Genomic DNA, 23,091 nt, shown 5'->3' with positions numbered 1-23,091 from the left:
GCTTGATAGAATGTTGATTTATTCATTTGTGTACATTGATTTTACTTGGAAGTTTCTCTGTACACAACTACCATGTTCTACATGATCCTGAACCGCAGGGAGAATGATTTTCACAGACGTGATTACCTTTTACATATATATTTATATTTATTTAGTTGTTACCTTCTAAACCTGCTACTTTTATAATGTTACATTTTGTTTTGGATGATAACTTTGTGTCAATCACCAAGCCATGTAACAAAGTTCATTCTAGAATTAAGGAGTTATTAATTGTTTAATCCTATATACAAATCTCTGTGTTGCACAAATTGCATAGTGAACTTTGGGAGAGAAAGCGTCACTCTTATTATTGTAGTGCGCGTGCGCGCTACAATATTGGCATAACTGGCTAAGTGAACGATATACCTACATGACTGGACGTTGAAACTTAAGGTTTCATATCGTCTCTGTACATTGCAGTTTCAGAGGCTAGTTGCGTAGGCAACTTATTCTGAGCCTGTCGATCACGATAGAGTTCCTTTATACTGAAGAACTCTAGATCACGGCGCCCATGCACAAGCGCCCTCACTTTGTATGTACCTACAACATGACTATACTCTTTGGTGTATTGTCCGCCTAAAAAGTAACACCAGGAACAACCGAAAGTTCTTTCTAATACTGCAAGCACTCCATGAGCACTACAATACCGCGTATTTGCATGCAAAAACAGTTCTAGTTGAAGGATTACTTCACATGTCGATTTAACTCGATCTGAATCTAGTAAGTGGTTTCACTTTTTAACTTCGAATCACTCTTTAAACTTATATGCAATCTCAGGAGAAGACCGTAATAATCCGTCAAAAGAGTAATAACTGTGCATGGCAACTCTCAAAATATCACTCTCAAATTTCTAACCCTTTGGAATTAAGAGTGTAGTTTTAATTGTTAATTAGTGGCTGTACCGCAGAATTTTGTGTTCTTCAGAAGTTTGTTTTATATGCAATAATTCGCCAAAACCAATGACCTTTGTCTGTGCTACTATTGTAGGCTTCATTAATTAGTTAAGTAATTACTGTGCATGTTATAGATGTCACATATTATTTCTTTTTCAATTTTGCCAAATCATCCTCGTTTAAGTAAATGGAATCATATTATTCTACGCGGTTTACTGTAAGTAGAAACAAATATTTATGAACAGAAAAATATAAATTATATCAGTAGAGAGTTCATCAACCACTGCTTCATCTCTTTGCGTGTGTAAATATAAAACTAATTAAGGCTACTATACTCTCGTTGTGTCATCCTTTGCAGCTGTTATTACTGTACATGTGATGAATGGACACCAATTAAAATCAATAGTCATAGATGAAGAAATGCTTGAATCAATGTTAGGAAAAAAGACACATTTGAAACCCTCCCCTGTTAGGGCAAACAGAACGTACAGCTGGAAAAAAAAAACAAGAAGAGGTTAATGTTCTCTGGGCAGCTGTATTTTGCTTTGAAGTTGTCACACTTTCTCTGACATACACACGAAAGGACATACATACAATACAACATATGTTACCGGTACTCCAGTACAACAAAAATCGCACCAACAAAGCTGAGAAGGTTAATAGAATACTACCTTTATAGATAAGGTTCAAGGTTCTAAAAATGATTGTACCTTGTAATAAGGATAGCACTAAATTTATAAATGAATTCACCAATACACCCCTTCATCTAGTTTGAGTCATATTCCTCTTCTTCTTTTATTTCTGAGACATAAGCTATTGAAATTAAATTTGTTATATTCCGTTAAAACAATATATCTGCTCTGAAAGAAATTTACAATTTTTCTATTTTCCTGGATATCTGCTCTGAAAGAAATTTACAATTTTTCTATTTTCCTGGGTACCGGAAAACGCAGGTTCTTCATAGAAAAAGTATAATACATTTCTTATTCGTTAAGGCAAAATTCCACTAAATTGTTATCGTTTATCCTTTGAATAATAGTTCTTTGTTATCAGATATAACACAATAAAGTACATGTAGCCAATGTGCGAGTAGCAACATATATGAACTGAAACAAGGGCGTAGGAACCGCCCCCCCCCCAGTGAAAAATATGGAGGGGGGAGGAATCATTCCGCCCCCGCTTCGCAAGTCAGAAAAGCCCTTTTTCAATTTCCAAATGAGAAAAAAATCTCATTTGGAGCACCAAATTGCATCTAAGGCCAGGTGAAAATGCAAAATTATTGACAAAATGGAGTGGGTGTTGAAGTGTGCTATATTGCACCAAATTGCATCTGAGGCCACCTGGAAATACAAAACAATTCCAAAGGGGAGGGGACACCTCCTCCCCTTAGACCCCTCCCCCAGGCCGTCCATCAGTCTCCAGCCCCCCCACTAAAAAGTACCTTCCTACGCCACTGGATATGTTTTTGTTTCTTTTTTAGGTTTAGAACTAGTTTCCGCCACAGTAAATTTACTGCCATAGAAATTGGCATTTTTTTCAATGACTGAAACTGTCGGTTTGGTTGGGGGAGCCTATTGATTATATTCAGGGGGTAGGATCGAGCTGGGGGGTTCTCCAAAATAGTAAATGTACGTGCCCTATACTGGCAAATAAAGTCTGTACATGCTATTTTTAAAATGGCATCCCATATCTCTTTGAACTTTCAGAACTTGCAAAACTCATTCATATATATATCATATAGCCTATATATATATATATATATATATATATATATATATATATATATATATATCATATAGCCTATATATATATATATATATATATATATATATATATCATATATAACTGATGGCTGAAATATCGTTCTCCACACAGCGTCTTCTTAAGAACTATATCTGAGAAGCACAATGTCACAAAGAGATATAACAGTCTGATCTTATTGAATGTACACAGATCTAAGACCGATGACTTGGATTTAACCGTGGTTGCTTTAGTTTCATCTAGTTTGAGTCATATTCCTTTTCTTCTTTTATTTCTGAGACATAAGCTATTGAAATTAAATTTGTTATATTTCGTTAAAACAATATATCTGCTCTGAAAGAAATTTACAATTTTTCTTCCTTGTTTTCGAAATCCAAAGCTTCAACTCCCATCTTCAAAAGTACTACGAATGCTAGAATACATGTCTGATGTACTATGTAACTTGTTGCATGAAATACAGTCGAGAATTACACCACCTAGCATAACAGTTCTTACTGTTACTGTTACTTTGTTAGGCCTACAGAACGCTATTATAATGAATATTTTGTTGTGTTCAGTATACAACACGAATTTAAGGAAATAGTAGAAAAGACTCAAGACACAAATGCATGTTTATGGAGGCAAAAAAGCTTCTCTTTCTGGTATATTTGGTGGCCCTTAAAAGAGCCGTTGAATTTGAACAAAGTAGTCCCAAGTTGTTCCTTGTAAGATTTAGGTACAGGGCCTACTTCTTTTTGGGTGCTACCTTCTTGGCTGGTTTCTTTACAACCTTCTTCTTTGGTGCAGCCTTTTTGGTTGGCTTCTTAGCTGCTGGCTTCTTTGGCTTTACCGCCTTCTTGGGCTTGGCTGCTGACTTCTTCTTCACTGCTTTCTTTGCTGCAGGTTTCTTGACCTTTTTTGCAGCCTTCTTTTTGGCGTCTTTCTTGGCCTTTGCCTCAGCCCTTTTCTTCTTCTGCTTTTCTAACAAGTCCTTCTTCCTCTGTATTGCCTTCTGCTTCTTGGCCTTTTCCTGCTCGGCTTTCTTAGCTTTTGCAGTGTCGAGCTTGAAAGTACCACTGGCTCCAGTACCTTTAACTTGCTTGAGGACTCCAGTTGCAACGCCTCTTTTGAGGGCCTTGTTCACTAAGACAGAGCTCCTCTCTACACCTGTAGCTTTGATTTGCTTCTTGATGGCCACTCCTGACGATCCCTTTGTATCATTCAGAGCTGCAATAGCCTTGACGACAAGATCGAGGGTTGTTGGGCCAGTAGGCTTGGACTTCTTTGCTTTCTTCGTTTCGGTTGCCATATTGAATACGTAAAGTAACGTTTCTGATGTTCAGAAGTTGACAGATAATCGCAAAATTTGCTAGATAATCGCGTATTGCGCCATCTATATTTGAGTTGACGGACGTGACAGAGAATATACCAAATCCTGCGTTGTGATTGGGTCTACGCTAAAAGCGAGATTGTAAGCGCAATTTGTACAAAGCAAATCTCACAAGTAACGTTTTAGTCTTACAATTTTCTTTCTCACATTTTGTGGACAAACTAAAGGACATTTTGACAAAGAAAGTGTTTTTGTCTTGACAACAGATGATATTTTTAGTTTTCAATCCATGATATGAATGAATTGGCTGATTTCCGTTAAAATTTCATGAATATTTACGTGGTAGTAGGAAATCAACAGAACTTGTTCATATTTTCACCATATTTTTACATATTTTCGGCCTTTGAAAAGTATTACAGCCTAACCACAGAAGAAATTAATTTGTTGTGTACCAGTTTTGTGACATTTTGGACACTATCGTACATTTGCGAGGAAATTGGACTCATTTTATGAACGGTTGTTTGAAACGACCAAGTTAAGTTATAACCGGTACGATATTACAAGGTACATACTACGCACAGTTCAACCATGGAGCTATAGCTCCAAGGTTCAACACAAGCTCAGATCAGGGAGTTGTTATGGAATGGGTCAGCCAAAACGCCGGGGGCACAATCCTCGTGCCATAGTATTGTCAGGGCTTGGGCAGCCAGTAAAGTGCGCTTCCCTCTCCTTACAGGTTTTTATTGTTTTGTAAACGCTTACATGATCCTGCCTATAATTTGCTCTTTCTAAGTTTATTCTTACTGCATGCGTTTATTTCAAATAACTATTCTTGGCTATGTAAGGACCGATCAGGCTTGCCCCCCCCCCCTCCCTCGACACACAGTGTCCCGCAGCATATGAAGGTTTTACACATTGTGGTAGAACAAATGGGGGAGGGGGAACGCACTCTGTACCGGCCTGGAGCCGTCATATACCGAAATCCCATATCTGGCTTTATATCTGATTTAATCTGGCCACATGAACTTCACTGATTATATGGCAAAAATGATATAGAAACATATATAGGCCTACCTTGCGGATATAAATACTAACCCGGTAGGGTGGGTTCGCCAGGTCTGGGGCAACCTCCCATTACTTTCCTAAGTAGTTTCCATCACTCGTTTAAAGCAGTTGTGTGCTGCTTGTTTTCCTCTTCATGCGTTCCTTCAAATTGCTATTGTCTGTATTAGCCAACCTTAAAGTTCTAATTAACCCGCAGGAGCCTGGATACAAGGGCGTAGGAACCGGGGGGCTAGGGGGCGCCAGCCTCCCCCCCCCCAGTGAAAAATATGGGGGCGGAAGTATCATTCCGCCCCCCGCTTCGCAAGTCAGAAAATCCATTTTTCATTTCCAAATGAGAAAAAAATCTCATTTGGAGCACCAAATTGCATCTAAGGCCAGGTGAAAATGCATTATTTACAAAATGGAGTGGGTGTTGAAGTGTGCTATATTGCACCAAATTGCGTCTAAGGCCACTTGGAAATGCAAAACAAATTCCCTCCCCTTAGACCCCTCCCCCAGGCCGTCCATCAGTCTTCAGCCCTCCCCCCCCCCACTCAAAAAAGTACCTTCCTACGAGACTGAACTGAAATGAAGTTTACGAAAGACATGTCCGTGTTTGCCCGTACGTATATACATTACAGTATACACAGCAAGCGGTGTCGAATTGTTCTAGAACGGCGTTCCGTCAAAGCGTGCATCGAAAACAAAATAGAAATGGCTGCCTCCACAGAGGTCAAACGTGCAAAGAAGAGAAAGGGGAAAGTCATCAATTTTGATGAAGTTGGAGAATGGAAGAAAGTTGAAGTTGATCCAAATATATTCATTGATGGAGATTTTTCAGGTTTTTCTGGGCTTGAGGAACTGACGAACTTCGATGTCAGTAAGGTACAACGATGCAAGTTTTCCCATGTGTAGTAGCCTGTAACGTTAGGCCTATGCTATATTAGGTTACACCTAACGTTACTCGTTAGTATGGTTAGGCCCACATGCAGAAACTAGTTACAGCATACTGTAGCTAGTTAAGTGTAGTGTGGCGCTACTCGTACAGCTATACTGTACGTGTAACATTACCTTACTCCTAATTTGGATCAAGGGAGCAATTGCAGGATACCCCTCAAGTCAGCAACGGCACTACGTTATTATAGGGTTTTCTAGTCACATTTATAATCTGTGAGATTCGAGTGTTGCCGGGTATTCTGCAATTGAGCAGAATCACTCCCAATCATCAGCGGCTGGTATTCCACAAAGAGTTCGAAAGAGAGGGCTAGGGGTATTTTGTATTTGTCTACTGAATGTTGTAGTCGGGTGGTAAGAACAACTTTAAACCATGTGACATGGAGTATTCCTTCCTACTCCGAGTCCTAGTGTAATAATAGGCCGTAGTAAAATATTTCTTTGGTGTCAGACATGGAGCAGAGTATTTTCTCTCCTCTTGAGAGTACTAGTAGTAATTTCAGATCAAGTCCTGCTTCTTGTCGGTCTGTCTGATTTTGGACTATACCATTTGATAATAGGTTGGCGTCGAGTTCATCATTGCTGAAAGGTTGGCAAATGTTAGGGATTCCAGTGACATTAATTGTGTAGTGATCTCTTCTTGGAATAACACTAACTTACTAAGTAATCTTAAGTAAGCCTAAGTAGAGCATAAACTACTAGCGTTGTGTGGTAGTCGGATTTCACACAACCAGTAGTGTTGCAACATGAATCCTGGTATCTTTACTACAACCAGGATTTTCCTCAACTTTCATCTATGGTTCAAAGCACTTAGTTACGAGACTGTCAATGTCATGCATGGCCTAGGCTATGTACATACTCTTACACGCACGGTTATAAAAAAAGTTAAAAATAATATAACACGCTATATAAGGGCCTTTGATTTTTAATATACACTTCCAAAAAGAAAAGCACAAACCTTGGAAAAAAGCAACCCACACCATCCTTCATTCATACTCGACATACGATAATAGATAAACATGTTCGCACATGGATTAAACTTGTTATCCGTACCCAAACAGAACTGGGAGTTCCCCGCTATTCCATGATATTAGAATAGGGCAACCCCTTCAAGTTCAAAAGTTTTTAACTATCAACAAGTCACCACATGTTTGTAACTTCAGACAATAAGAATGTAACATAGGGGCTACGTAAATACGGGATTATAAACTACATACAAAAGAATAGTACAAATTTATTTATATCGTTAATCGGCTGTTGTTTACTCCAGAAAATATACTTTCAATACGTACAATATCAATTGTTCGTAAAAAAGTTCTTAAAAATTAAAAAGTAGTGAAAGATAACTATAAATGACATTGTGGGACCCCCTGCATTAATAAATGAATCCATTTCATTACAGCATCAAATCTCAAGTACCACACTGCACTGTGTGTACCAGTACTGCACCCTAGGCTATGATAATATACAGTCCCGTGCGAAGTTGGGTTTAAACTGGATATACTCCCTGTGGTTTCGGCTCAAAATTTATTAAATCGTTATAATGATTATGACAAAATGAGGTGAAATGCATAAGGGTAAGATTTTGTACATGGGAACCTTCACAATCATCGTTCGAAGGAAGAATAAATAACAAAAATTTCAGAATAACTTTGAGGTCCTGTAACATGCTGAGCCCAAGTAACGTTCAATATTTGGTGTAGCCTAGGTCCAAAATACTACGTGAAAAGTGGATTCGTTAATATAGGTCTAGGCCAGTACGTAAATTGATCAGATATTATTCAAACTAAGAACACAGAAACCAGAAATAAACATATTTTCTTTTCTTTATTTCAGTAACACGTAGATATTGTTATTATGTCCAGGATTTCCGGGAATGATACCGAAACGATTGTAATACTGGTTGTTTTCCCAATACCAATAGTAGTTACACATTGCACTGTGATCAAGACTAGTCAATACCGGGATCGGGATACCGGGATTCACTTGACTACCGGGATCCCGCGCAACGCTATACACTACCACGTCAACACTTCCTTCACTCATATAAAACTACTTTATGATAACTACTGTAACTGCGTTAATCTCTCTTCCTTTCAGCTGTATGGTGATGCTAAGAAATGTGAGAAGCAGAAGAAGGAAAAGAAGCGGAAGCTCGTGAATGAGCAACCCCCAAAGAAGAAACGAAAGCGTGTAGCTTTGAGTCTCGGAAAGTCTCATAAACAATCAACCGCCACCAGAAGGCGCAAATCTGGACGTGAAATTTACAAAGAAATTATACAGAAAAGGAAAGAGAGGAAAATGGCTGAAAAGAAGGAAGAACCGGGTAAGTAATTTCTCCTTTTAATTCTTCACCAAATGACCAAAACATCACTAACAGCGTTGGCCATTTCTTTCTCTTTCATTCAAAGGTAACGAAAGGGAAGCAAAAAAATTCATCTGTAATTCGTCCGTTATTTCACCATTTTGGTGATATTCCCTTTGATAATTGATTTGTGTTTTAGTGTAAACTTTTGTGCAAGTTTGTTAACTATACCCGCCTGAGAAAGTTTTCATCAACTAAGTTTGCTTACCTTTTCATATATGTAAAGTGTGCTGTAATGTGCAGTCTAAGCTATCTCTACCTGCATTGCATGCTAGCACACTAGCAAATCTTGACCTTTGTACTCTTGGGCATTAGTACTTCGACCATCCCTATGTTGAAATTAGTGGAACAGTCCCCAAAGAAGTTGAACTGATCTTTTCCATGATGGAAAGAATCAAGCTACATGTGATTGGTCCATAATTACACAATGGGTATCACCACTATTCATTGGAAGAAATCATTGTATTTGGTTTCTTTTGAAAAAGCAGTTTAGGATAAAAGTAGTTAATGTTACCGCAGAGTAAATGATTTCACAGGTTTAAAATGCACCGTTATTGAAAGTTTATAAATGTGTACATGACTGAAGGCCTGCATTGCTTAAACATAGTAACTTTAGGCTTATGTATGCTCATAGTAGATGCCTAGCTTGTTCTTCAGTTGGATGCGTAGTTTGTAATGAACCGGTACCCAGTTGACCGACTGGAGTTAGAAGACAGATATGCAGAAGCAAATATTTGGACTCACTGTTAATGCTGCATTCATGATACTTAAGTTTAGCAGCAATTGTCCACAATTTTTGTGATACCATTTTGAATACTGGACACCTCAGTGGACTGGTGTTACCAAATTACCATTTTACTGTACATACAGGATACTTGAATATATATGTAACAAATTGTTTTTCCAAAAGTTCCTGCCAAGCAAGTTTGTATGGTCTTTGCTTCTACCGAAAGAAGGTTATTTATATAGAAACAATCTTGTGTTTCCTTTCTGTTTTGAAATGCTGATTTAATGCTGATTTAATTTTCAGGTAATCAACAAAACAAGGCAAGGACCTTTTGTTAAATGTCTGTTATGACAAAATGTGTATTGTAAAGTTGGAGATGTGTAACAAGCCATTAGGGTGGAGTAAATTGTTCCTTTCTGGTCAGCTTGAGGACTTTGCTGGTAATCCTTGACTTGAATTCTTCTCCTAGCATCTTGTTCAATGTTTCCGCTTTTTTTTCCTATACAGTAAATATGTCCGCATGGGATGACCTCCCAGTGCCTGACCTTGTTTTGAAGGCTCTTAAGGACCTGGGCTTCACCAAACCAACCCCAATACAAGCTGAATGCCTAACAGCAGCCATAGAAGAGAGAAACGATGTCGTGGGTGGAGCCGAAACTGTGAGTTGTCGGCGATATTAAATTTCCCTTAATTATGTATGAATTGGTTAAAGAGCTGTTCCAGGCTTTGTTACATTCCTTACATGGATATATTAGTTCTAGGATTTATTTAAGAGAAATGACACAATGACTGTCCCCCCCCCACCACCACCCCCCCCCCTTGGTTACATCTCGTACAGGTCTGCCTCTACTGCACTGTACTAGTGTACTAGCCAAGCATATGCACACTGCTAACCTTTATTAAAAACTGTTTCCCGATATGACTTCACCGTTCTGATTGTGTTATCCAACACTGTACATCTACCCGACCGTAAAATGTATAATTTTATAGAGCCCTCTGTTTATATCTACTCGAAGTGGTCACCATGCCGTGCAAACTCTTCCGAAAATAGTGCTGCAATTAAGAAAATTGCAAAAAAGGTATTTTTAAATGTGTACAGTGTAGAGTACTGTTGATTAGCCAATATTGATAATTCATTTTCAGTATCTTGTGTAGTTATTTTATTTCTATTCGTTTCCATCTTTTGCTGTCATACACAGGGCAGTGGAAAGACACTAGCATTCGGCATTCCTCTTTTAGAAATGTATTTGGCAAGAAGAGGGAAGGGTTACAGCGGTAAAGTCGCGAAACCCTCGACCGAAGGGTCCGACAAACTCATAGACAAACGGACAGACGGAACAATAGCCGACCAGTCAAAAAAATCCAAGGCGTGCGATGCAGAGATTTCTCTCGGTTTAGATGCAAACCAGAGCCTTAACGAAGGAGAATCTGTCGAGATGCCTGATTCTGGTGCTGCTGCAGTGAAAACCAACAAGAAAGCTGATGTGAAAAATGATGCAGAAGTGGAGAGGGTTGTATCAGGCGATAATTCTAATCCCGATGATGCTTTGAGTGCCGGACAGGACACTAGTAGCGGCCTGATGGCTCTCATACTGACACCGACCAGAGAATTGGCAGTTCAAATTAAGAATCATATCATGGCTGCTGCAAAGTATACCGATGTTCAGGTTTGTGAAATTAAACAAATTAAAAACATGTTAAAAACATGTTTATTTCAAATGATTCAGCTCATCGTAGAAGTAGCTGCTCGGTGACAAGCTGACCGGCAACATTTGATCATCCTACTGAAAGGGGGGAGTGGGGTGTGGGGGGTTTGACTCTTTTTGGAATGTTGAAAATTTCTTAGAATATGGAGGACAAGAAACCTTTTTATACCTTAAATTTTTGAGGAGGAAATGAAGAGGTGAAAAAATGTTTAATAGGAAAGTCAAGCCAATCCCTGTCCATAGAATATTTGAGATCTTGAAACAATATTTTCAGATTTTAAAACATGGTATTGACAGTGCTCGGGAAGCTGGTCATTGCTTTTGTTTTGTTTTTTAAATATCTTGCCATTTGTTGCTTTATAATTATCTTGACCTTGCTTTTCCGTTCTAGGTTGCTGTGGTGGTTGGAGGCATGTCCTTGGAGAAGCAATCAAGAATCTTGAAGAGAAAGCCAGAGATTGTGGTGGGAACTCCGGGAAGAATATGGGAGCTTTATCAACAGGTGGGTGAAGAGTATCTCCCCTATGTAACTATGTATTATATGGGAGCCTTATCAACAGGTGGGTGTAGAGTTTCTCCCCTATGTAACACTGCATTATATGGGAGCTTTATCAACAGGTGGGTGTAGAGTATCTCCCCTTTGTAACTATGTATTATATGGGAGCCTTATCAACAGGTGGGTGAAGAGTATCTCTCCTTTGTGTATTATATGGGAGCTTTATCAACAGGTGGGTGTAGAGTATCTCCCCTATGTAACTATGTATTATTTGGGAGCTTTATCAACAGGTGGGTGTAGAGTATCTCCCCTATGTAACTATGTATTATTTGATTTTGGTTTATAGATGCCCCTTTAAATTCTTGTGTTTCTAAGACAGACAGGTACAGTAAGTCAGTTGGTGGTTTTATGGGTAAACTTCATCATATTTAGATTTTAATGTTAATAATGTATATCAAACTGGTAAGCTTTATCATTATGTTTGTGTCACATATACAGTATCATTAATTGTCAATACTATAGTACATATCAACATGGTTGGAGAAGGGATGGTGTAACTGGTGGGGGGGGGGGGGATTTGTCCATTTTGGGATGTCATACTAGAAAAAAATTCTTCCGTGCATGTCGCTTTCTGTATATGATTATTCTATTGCATAGTGTTGCATAAAGAATAATGAATCTTTGTTTCTTGGTAGGAGGAACCCCATCTCCTGACCCTCTCCAGCATCAAATGTTTGGTCATTGACGAAGCAGACAGAATGGTAGAAAAGAAGCATTTTGCGGAACTCACTGAGATACTGGGCATCCTGAACTGGTACGATAAAGAATTATTTAGGCAGCATATTTCAGGACTTACTATTAAATACTGTTTTTTTAATCAATTTGTTTTTATTGTTCGCTTAAGTATTTAATAAGTATTAAAAATTTGAAGAGTAGTTGAAGATTTTACTACATGTCATGTTATAGCAGGCTTAATTATGTCTCTTATAAAAGGTTGCATCTATCCCAATTGCAGTGCGGAAGGCAAATGTAATAGATATGGGCTAATAGCAATCACACATGTAAATAACTCCGCCAAGCAGGAAGTTAGGATATTGTTTATAATTCTGCGGAGCTATAAGTGGTAGCATATTGTATCTAACTCCGTCGAGCTATAAGTTGTAGCATATGGTATATAACTCCACCGAGCTATAAGTTGTAGTATATTGTATATAACTCCGCGGAGCTATAAAATGTAACATATTGTATCTAACTCTGACGAGCTATAAGTCATATTGTATATAACTCCACCAAGCTATAAGTTGTAACATATTCCGCGGAGCTAAAAGTTGTAATATATTGTATATAACTCTGACGAGCTATAAGGTGTAGCATATTGTATATAATTTCACCGAGCTATAAGTTGTAGCATAAAGTATATAACTCCGCGGAGCTATGAGTTGTAACATATCGTATATTCTCCGCCGAGCTATAAGTTGTAGCATATTGTATCTAACTCTAACGAACTATAAGTTGTAACATATTGTATGTAACTTTGCCACTCTGTAACTTTTCCCTTCCTCAATGAAAATGGTTCATTCCATCATTTTCTTGTTTTTATTTCGTCTTTCAAGCTCACAGCAGAAAGCTCAACGACAGACTCTGGTTTTCTCAGCTACTCTGTCCCTCGTCCATCACGGTCCGCTCAGAAAGCTACTCAATTGGAAGGATAGATCACAGGGCCAAATATTAGGTGAATATCCTGGTTAATGAAGCATTGAAAAGACAAGTAGGGGGCTTATTTGTGTGTGCAGTATATATATATATCATTATTTAATGTGGCATTTCTAATACAAATCATATATCCCGGTGGTATATATCTTAACTGCCTGACGGTGCACAATCTAGGGGACAAAACCCCCACAGCAGTTGGTGGAACAGAATCTCATACCAGGGAGTTCAATAGTTTAATCCGTGGATGACCGATCAATAGAGAATGGACCGTTTTGTTCAGGAATAAGTTACAGTTTTACCCACTTGAAACCATCTCCACTCTGTTAAATGGAGTCTAACCTGAGCTGGAAATCTATTAAATGGATTGTTTGCTTAATGCTAGTGTATACCGTGTCACATCAATAATGTAATTGCTTGTTATCATTTCAAGCGAAGCACCTCCCAAGGCTGTCAAGCTTTTAAGATACCTACACTGGTGACCGTCCAGTCAGTCATATCATTGTCACTAGTCAAAATGACAAGCCAGATTATATCTCTTGGTCTTCATGTTATTTCTTTTTTCGTTTCATTTTGTTTTGTTGTTTTTCAGGATCTTTGATGGACAAGATTGGAATCAAGCGGGATGCGAAGATTGTAGACCTTACCCAGAAAGAAGGAACCGTGGCCTCATTGCTGGAGTCCAAGATATTTTGTTCCGTTGAACAGAAGGTAAGGTCTGCATAAGTTCTCAACAGTTTTGCCGCTCGATTCGTCACCGAGTCTGGCCAAGCCACGGCTTACGTCTAGCACAAGAACTGTGAAGAAACTGTACAGAGTGTGTACCAAGTCATGTAAATGTTTCAATCGTGTCTAGTTGTACCAGGTGATTTTCCTGGCCAAGTCAGTCAACGACTTGAGTGAATATATTATCTCTGATGAAAACGTGTGGGGAGTCACTTCATTTTGCAATTGATTACCCATGTATGTGTAGTATACAGAGCTGAAACAGTTCACTTCATGCTCGAGGGGAGACACTGCCAGTGGTTTTTCGTGTGACTTTGGTCACTGCAATGTTTTTCTATGAAAAGATAAACTAATATTATCATTCAGAACTGAACATTCTGAAAGCAATATGTATACATGCATCCATTGAAGTTTGTCACCAGAATATCGTTGCCTCATTTTGCTTGTCCGGCTTCGTTAATGAAAGCGGAACAAAGTCGCATTGTTTTGGGGTCAGTCAGGGTACAACACAGTAGCTAATAACCAGATAGGAATTATAGATTAAAAGACAATCAAAATTTTCACCAACTTTTGTCCCATTTTTGTGATCCTGTGGTGTTAGGATATCTACCTGTTCTACTTCCTGATGCAATACCCCGGCCGTACTCTAGTCTTCTGTAACAGCATCGATTGTATCAGACGCCTGGTCTCCATCCTCACCATACTTCAACGGTCACCGTTCCCGCTGCATTCCTCCATGCACCAGAGACAGAGGCTCAAGAACCTTGAACGGTAATAAAGCTTATTTCCAGCTGCATCCCGTGTAGGCATCTATCATAGTCTGGGTGATGGCAAACTCGACCATGTAGGAAAACTTTACCGGTCGAGTCAGTCGAATAAAATGACACTTTTTAATGACTTCCAAATTACAAACTATCCTTTCGTCGTGCGACACAATATTTTGTACAATTGGAGTAGACTGTTGAAGCCCTTGTATATTTAGCCTTAAACAAAGGCATAAATCTTCTAGGTACATGGGGAAGGGGGTGAAGGGGGGGTCAACCAATTATCTGTTTATGTTGCCTTGTTGGTGTAATGGACTAACAATGAGAAATGGTGTGATCAAATGATACTCGTGTTTCATCTCTCGCTCTGTTGTGGTTTTGGACAGTAGGTTTTATAGCAGTGCAGTAGCAATTAAGTCCGGCCAAGGAGCCATTGCCCTCACCAATTAAAGAAACCAAAATGACACATACCAAAGAGTTCAAGCAATTTATATAAAACAGGACTAAGGGCTGGCAACAAATCAATGGACAAAGTGTATGGCAAATAATTCTAGAACCGGGGAACAACTACATCACCTTTTGAATGAAAAAGGAACGTTTCAGTCGATTGACATATTTTTTAGGTTTATCCTCTTTAAAACCAAATTAGAGATAAAGTAAACAAGTTGTTTTTAAACCTTTCTGTTATGTCGGGGTTATGTGTCAAGTAGCACACAAAGCAAAACTCCGTTGTTGTTTATTTTATGTTTATTTGAAAATTGTGAAATATATTTCTGAATGGACCACTTTTACTGATTTATTTATTGATTAATTCTGTTTGGTTGTTTGTTTATTGTGTTATTGATTGATTAGTTTGTTTATTTTGTTTGTTTGTTTATCAATTGATTTATTGATTGATTTATTTTGTCGTTTGTTTTGTTGTTGTTTATCGATTGATTTATTAACGTATTTTTTATTTTGTTTGGTTGTTTGTTTGTTTATTGATTTATTTATTTGTTTGTCTTACAGATTTACAGAGAATCCTAATGGTTTGTTACTAGCCACAGATGTAGCCTCCAGGGGTCTGGACATACCAAATGTCCAACATGTGATTCACTATCAAGTTCCAAGGACAACCGAGGTATAAAGGTCACTGCTTTTACAGGAGTAATTGTTGGATACAGACATGACTGATACCTTACCTCATATCATTCTCACCAGAGCTATGAAATGTTGACACATATTCGGTCGACACTCAATCGTTAGACATAACTAATCGGTTATAACAGTCCGCTAATTCCCTGTCCTTAACCTATTGTCATAAAATACATAAAATCAAAATTGATGTGAAATTTTAATCATTTCAATGAGAATTGTTGCTAACTTAAGTCATTCCTGGTATTCATTATGGTGACCTCAAGTAACAGGTTACATCTTAGGTTAAATTTACTTCACTTTACTTAAACGGTAGAGTAAAGTTACAACCAGCACGTCATCAAGTCAATACGAAAGGCTGCTCAAAGTTAAACTTAGACCCAGGAATCATCCATACGGAATTTAGACCCAGGAATCGAACGTACGGTAAAGATATTTGGAGATGAATCACACTATAAGCATACTAAAGCTAGCAAACAGTAAACTTCTTATCAATGGGTGACATCTTTTAATATCATCTAGTGTAGGGTTTCCTTCTTTTTATGGTGATTTTAAACAGTTTTGTGTATCGTTTTTTTTAAATTTGTTTTGTTTTTTGTCTCGTCTGCCGTCGTTCATAGATCTACATCCACAGGAGCGGTCGAACGGCTCGGCAAGAGAAACAAGGTCTGAGTCTGTTGCTTCTATCTACAAAGGAGATCTCTTACTACCGGAGGGTCTGTAAGACTCTTGACAAAGGTAATCAAATCAAAATTATTAACCATGCATTATGGGGGTTTATTAAGTAGTAGTCTGCCCTGATGGATATCTGGGCTTCAAGGTTCAGATTCTGTTATAGAGAACATATCTTTGCTCATTTCCAGTTTTCTTATTTCTCTTCTTTTCTCTCCTCAAATTTTGCCGCTACATTTCCATGGTTAATTACGTATATGTTTTCGAAAGATTGGTCAAATATCTCTTGGAATTCCTTTCCTACTGTGCTGTTTTTGTGTTATTTCAATATTAAATTGGGTTGTGATCCCCTGGTTACCCAATATGTAGGATAATGTAGCTTGCTGACTGTATGGGTCCTAGCAAGAATGGGGGAAGTCTGAGGCACAAACTTTACTAGCTCTTCAAATCTTTATCTATATATCTATATATTTGAAATTGTAATGAGTTGGAAACTCAAAAAAGCCTCAATCGGGATTTGAACCTGGGCCTCCCTTTTTTTATGCGGACACCCTAACCACTAGGACACTGATTGTATGTCCAGAGGCTGGAAACCAGTAAGGAAGGTCGTAATTCCACTGTAGGCGTTTGTCACCTGTATCGAACAATACTAGTTCTGTTTTTGGTGGCATATTTTGCCTTACTCTAGAGACCAAAACATGATGCTACTGTAACCAACTCGAAATCATTTGTGAATACCAAGGCCAGATCTCGAAAGAAATACTGTGAACAGACTCTGTTCAATGAAATGGAAATAAACGACCAAGGCACCTGAATATATATATATTTGAAATTGTAATTAATTAGGAAAATCCATATATACATGTATATATATAGAAATATATGAGTGGCATTTGTGGTTGGGACAAAATCTTCAACCATTGGTTCTAGAACTGTTTTATTCACAAGTGGTCTTCTCTTGTTATGTGTTACCTTACCTGTACCAAATCTTATCCCGCCAGAGGAGATTGTCAACTTCCCAGTGGACCACCAATACCTCAGAGAAGTGACGGACAGGGTCGAGTTGGCTCGGGATATCGATACCCTAACACATCAATTCGAGAAGAAGAAACATAAGAATGAGTGGTTTCAACAAGCAGCTAAAGAGATGGACCTTGAACTAGAGGAAGATCAAGTGTATCCTTTGTAAATGTTTTCTCATGGTTTTGTTATTTAAGTACATTTCAAGCAGCTGATTACAAGTTTATCTGAACCTTACAAGTATTACTGAAAATAGATTGTAAACGTCAAATATAACATCAAAATATTTACAAAAATCAACATGGTGAGCTGCATTGCCTCAAATTCAAGATGATGTTAATTTGATGACAATGTCTTTGAAGCATGTGACTCCACAAATCCATAATTCGAATAATTTTTATCTCAGAAGATGTAGAAGAAGTACCAGAGTAATAGACATCTCAATTTGTTCCTTGCTAGAGAATAGAAACTTGTGACCCCATCATCTCAGTTTTTGGTGTAGAAATTTGCATATATTGTATGGCATTTTGCCAGAAAAATTATTCAAGTTGTTAAGACTTCACTTTGTCTGGGCTGACTGTCTGTGAAGCCTGTGACCCCAAATCCATAATTTGATGATTTTCTGTCAGAAGCTGACTATAAAGATGAAGCACCAGAGTAATATACATCTCAAATTCTTCAGAATAGAAAATTTTGACACAAAGCATCTCAGCATAGGTGTAGAAATTTGCCCATTTTGTAGAGCATTTTGCTATACGATGCCAGATAAATTATTCAAGTTGTTAAAACTTCACTTGGTCTTGGCTACCTTTATTTTTCCTTTTGCATTGTTCCCTGTTCACCTTCAATCATTGATCCTTATTCATGCATAGTCATTGATCCTGATTCATGCATAGTCATTGATCCTGATTCATACATAGACATTGATCATGATTCATGCATAGTCATTGATCCTGATTCATGCATAGTCATTGATCATGATGCATGCATAGACATTGATCCTGATGCATGCATAGTCATTGATCATGATGCATGCATAGACATTGATCATGATTCATGCATAGTCATTGATCCTGATTCATCCATAGTCATTGGTTTTATCATAGCATAGTTGTTTACCTTAACAGCATGGAAACAGATTGGAGGATCTTGGAACTAGCCACGAGCAGAAAATGAGAAGGATGAAACTCACAATGTTCAAACGTAAGAGAAAGTTTACCATCATGGAGTGTCTGTACAAAAGCCTTGGAGTGTTGCTTTGTAGTACCCTGTATCAATATGTGTGTTGATCGCACAAAAAGATGTATATATTAGTAGAATAAGCCCAGCGCACCTGGGTATCGGTGCTGCTGGACAGGGGAGGCTATTTATGCTACGCAAGTGTCTCAATCCTGTTTGGGTGTGTGTGTACAATAGCATTACAGTGTTGTTTCATAGTGTCCCATATCAACAAGTATGATGTTCACACACAAAGGTGAATATAGAAGTGGGGTAACACCACAACTCACGTAACTATGACAGTGTCTCAATCCATGGTGTGTATCAATATTTGTTGGTATCCTGTATCATCATGTATGACATTGACAAGCTTAGGTGTTAATTTGAGAAAGATAACTCACCAGCACTCCAGCAGAACTAAGCTGCTGGGTGCTTGTAATGCTACTAAAAATCTCAATCCTATGGTGTTCAAGCAATAGCATTGGTGCGTGATTGTTGTTTCTTTCTGTCCTCTGTGGTTTTTTGATGATAGTACTTAAAAGATGTACAGGCACGATTCCGGGGGGAGGGGGGGGAGTTAACACCCTACCCCACTGTAGGGTAACACCCCCTCGTCCACCCACTCCTTTCCCTGTGGACCTAATTATAGACCTAATTTATGGCCTAAATATGCTTCAGTATGCACCATTTCACATATGAGATGTTTACTATATTTCTTGGGGGAGAACCTCAGATGCCCTTCATGGGAGGCAGCTTAAATGACACCAAGACCACTTCCCCCTGCTCTTTCAAATCCTTGATCCACCCCTGATATTACCACTAAAGGGTAAGGCACTAGTGTTCCTACAGGGCTCTGATATAATTATCTGTTTCCTTGGACGATCTTTTACAGGATGGTTAACTGTTGCGGTAGTTATTTTCCAATCTCGTTAATGAAACCATACAAATTTGTGGCGGTAACTGCCACCAGTACCCCTGGATGCTTTGAAAAGACGGGTTTTACATCACCAAAGTCTCATTAGTTTTCAATGCACTTCCAGCTATGTAGTAGTACAGATGTTGCAGTGTCTATGATCGTATACACTTGTATTGTGCTTCTGAGGTGTATTGTGCTACAACTGTATTGTACACCTGTAGTATATTGTGTACACCTGTATTATATTGTGTACACCTGTATTATATTGTGCTACAGGGGTGTATTGTGCTACAGAGGTGTATTGTGCTACAGGGGTGTATTGTGCTACAGGGGTGTATTGTGCTACAGAGGTGTATTGTGCTACAAAGGTGTATTGTGCTACAGAGGTGTATTGTGCTACAGAGGTGTATTGTGCTACAGAGGTGTATTGTGCTACAGAGGTGTATTGTGCTACAGAGGTGTATTGTGCTACAGAGGTGTATTGTGCTACAGAGGTGTATTGTGCTACAGAGGTGTATTGTGCTACAGAGGTGTATTGTGCTACAGAGGTGTATTGTGCTACAGAGGTGTATTGTGCTACAGAGGTGTATTGTGCTACAGGGGTGTATTGTGCTACAGGGGTGTATTGTGCTAAAGAGGTGTATTGTGCTAAAGAGGTGTATTGTGCTTAAAGAGGTGTATTGTGCTACAGAGGTGCATTGTGCTACAGAGGTGCATTGTGCTACAGGGGTGCATTGTGCTACGGAGGTGTATTGTGCTACAGAGGTGTATTGTGCTACAGAGGTGTATTGGGCTACTGAGGTGTATTGTGCTACAACTGTATTGTACACCTGTAGTATATTGTGTACACCTGTATTATATTGTGTACACCTGTATTATATTGTGTACACCAGTATTGTATAGTGTACACCTGTATTTTACTACTGAGGTGTATACAAGTTTTCAATTTCCTCAATATTGCATGCTCATCCAGCAATATCGGGTACATTCTCATGTCGGTATGATGGCATGGTCCAGTTATGTTCATCCATATCAAACGTTTGATTCCGCAAATCACTGTGGATCATTGTGGTCAATAATAAAAATATAATAAATCAACAACTGCTTGTACTGCAGGCTTCAAAAAATGCTCAACAAGCAGTGGTTGTAGAGAAAGCACCCATCAATTTTTACAAATTTTATCCATCTCAATTTGTGTTTTTCATTTCAGAGCAACTGAAGTTTTTGCTAAAGAGGAAGATTTTCCCCTCTGGTCACTCACAGCTATATATCACCTCTAGTGGAACCCTACTTGCACCCATGCTAGAAGGTGAGACCCATCCCAAGTTTTAAGTTTCTTATTGAGGGCTTTACTTAAATGCTTTTGCCCAGAAATGTTTACCCCACGGAGGCCAGACATTGTCAACATAATACATAGTGTCAATGAGTGTGCCCAACAGAGGATGGTACCCATCCACCACCCTCTCACCAAGAAAAGGGAATATATTGTCCTTCATGTATTTGAAAAATATTGCTAAAATCCTATGATCAAAAAGCACAGGCTAATAAGGAAATGTTTGTAATAAGTAAAATAACATTGCTTATTATAATACAAAAAAATATAAAGTTGGAGAAGGAATGAACTCTTGTATTCCCTTGTCTGTGGTTTGTACTTCATAATTTGCATCTTTGTTTTCTAGTATGTGCTGTATTAACTCACCCCCCCCCCCCGGTTTGTTTTTCTTTCTCTTATTGTAGGGAACCAGAAAGATAAACAGAATGCTCTCACAAAACTCATAACGGACAAACAGTTCAACAAAAGCCGGAAGAAAGGAGAGGAGTGGAAAAAGAAGAAGAGAGAGATGGCAGAAGAGGCGGGAGAAATACCAGAGAAGAAGTCAACGAAGAAGAAAGTAAGAAACAAATACCACCATCTAGGGAGGAAGGGTGATCAAAAGAAGAGCGCTGAGGGGTGAGGAATATATATTGGAGGGAGCCAGAGGCTAGAACTACCTCTTGGACGGGATATTGGAGAAACAAGATAGACCTCTACGGTGTGATGGAGGTAGAAGAAGTGATTGACAAACATGGAACACCTCTTAGGAAGGAAAGTTGAAAGAGAATTTCTTTTCTGATGGAGGGATCATGGTATGAAAATAATCTGTGGACGATTGTGGAAGACATTAATTTATCAGCAGTACTTTCCTGGTATGGAAATTTGAGGTGATTGGGAGAGAGGTTAGGAACCAAGGATACTCAGAAGAAAAGACTTTATTCCACTGGTAGCGAGAGTAACAGCGTAGATGTGCAGAGGGAAAATGGTTTCCATGCCTTTGGGTAAAACATGAAGTAACTCTCAACTCAGGTCATAGTTACCAAGAAATTTGCTAATTTGTAGCGATGACAGCCTGCATGGGGATGGTTAATAAAGCCTCATGAATATTTAAACACATTTGAAGCTCAATACAGGCTTACTATACTAATTAATGTCCATTGTTTTGGCATGTCCTTGTGTGGCCTTTAAATATTTCAGACCCAAAAGATGGTGAAGAATGATAGCGTTACAGGTTATGACTATTCATAAGATATGAAAACTTAAGGATTTTTATGAATGATGTGCATGAATTAGAGATATATTCTGGGATGAATGATTGGTCGAAGTCTTTAATTTGAATAAGTTTGATCTCATTGTAGGCTTACTGCTCTATATGAAAGGATGTGTCATTGTTTGCCCTTTTTTTTATTAATTGCAAAATTGAAGGGTACTTTAGGAATTGTGTGCATGAACAAGAATACATCATGGAGGATTGATCGACTGATGGAAAGTCTCTAAGGAAAAGGAAATAAGTTTACAATATGTTTGCTTCCAAAATGACTGTAACATTTGAAATATAAAAAACACCATTGTGGTAGTAATGGCAGGGCTATCACATACTACCGTATTATCAGTTAGACATCAAGTTTGGGGTATATCTGAAGCAGAACGAAATTTCGTTTGCACGCATTTTTTTCAAACCAGAGAACGTTTCCTGTGGATATGTGTAAGCAAATATGTGGATAATGGGGTTCACATACCACCCAATTTAATGGACACCCTCACTAGGATATATCCACAGGTAGAGTTCAGAATTGTTAAGGATATGTAGGAAGGAAGTCATTTTCCTTTGTTAATGGAAATGAACTTTCTATGGAATCAAGCCCAACTGTGATAATAAGGTGTATTTATGAGCACATTCATGAATATTCACAGGTGTTGCAGATTGTAACACCCAGTTGGGACAATTTTTTCTATACTGTAGTGTCATGTCCTGCTTCAGAACACTCCTATTGTCAGTACGAGCAGTATGAATATGTTTCTATCAGATCAAGGTTAGGAACTGTTTGTACTGTCAATACCAGTGCTTCGAGAGCATGATATTGGAGAACTGTTTAGAGAGGTACTGGCATTAGGAAATCGTCCCAACTGGCTGGATTGTAAAGCAGTTACAATAGATGATACAGAATAAAGTAGCCAATGGTAAGGCTTTAGAGTGCTGAAATATTTGGAACTACATGCATATTCATGATATTCAACAATATGTTAAATAAATTGGCTGTTCTGCTTAATGTATGTGACCAACACATGTTGATGGTGAAAATTGGAGAGAATGACTAGTAC

At 38.4% G+C, this 23,091-nt stretch overlaps 2 protein-coding genes across 2 annotated transcripts; one reads left to right on the top strand and one right to left on the bottom strand.

Moving 5' to 3' along the window:
* Positions 1-3,259: 3,259 nt before the first annotated feature.
* On the bottom strand, positions 3,260-4,057 carry LOC139973445 (histone H1-beta, late embryonic-like). Its single transcript, XM_071980131.1, has one exon. The coding sequence runs from the start codon at positions 3,979-3,981 to the stop codon at positions 3,418-3,420; it is 564 nt and encodes a 187-aa protein (XP_071836232.1). The 5' UTR covers positions 3,982-4,057; the 3' UTR covers positions 3,260-3,417.
* Positions 4,058-5,725: 1,668 nt separating this feature from the next.
* On the top strand, positions 5,726-22,550 carry LOC139973443 (ATP-dependent RNA helicase DDX24-like). The gene is made up of 15 exons (XM_071980129.1): positions 5,726-5,931; positions 8,101-8,326; positions 9,600-9,751; positions 10,292-10,759; positions 11,190-11,300; positions 11,990-12,108; positions 12,908-13,026; positions 13,597-13,715; positions 14,332-14,501; positions 15,503-15,614; positions 16,249-16,366; positions 17,302-17,476; positions 18,459-18,523; positions 20,665-20,763; positions 21,192-22,550. Exons 1-15 carry the CDS (start codon positions 5,761-5,763, stop codon positions 21,407-21,409), a joined length of 2,442 nt encoding a protein of 813 aa, XP_071836230.1. The 5' UTR covers positions 5,726-5,760; the 3' UTR covers positions 21,410-22,550.
* Positions 22,551-23,091: the final 541 nt, after the last annotated feature.

The sequence above is a fragment of the Apostichopus japonicus genome, chromosome 9 (assembly GCF_037975245.1).
Source record: "Apostichopus japonicus isolate 1M-3 chromosome 9, ASM3797524v1, whole genome shotgun sequence".
NCBI classification, from domain to species: Eukaryota; Metazoa; Echinodermata; class Holothuroidea; order Aspidochirotida; family Stichopodidae; genus Apostichopus; species Apostichopus japonicus.
The sequence above is the reverse complement of the archived record's forward strand: the minus strand, read 5'-3'. Positions and strand labels throughout refer to the sequence as shown.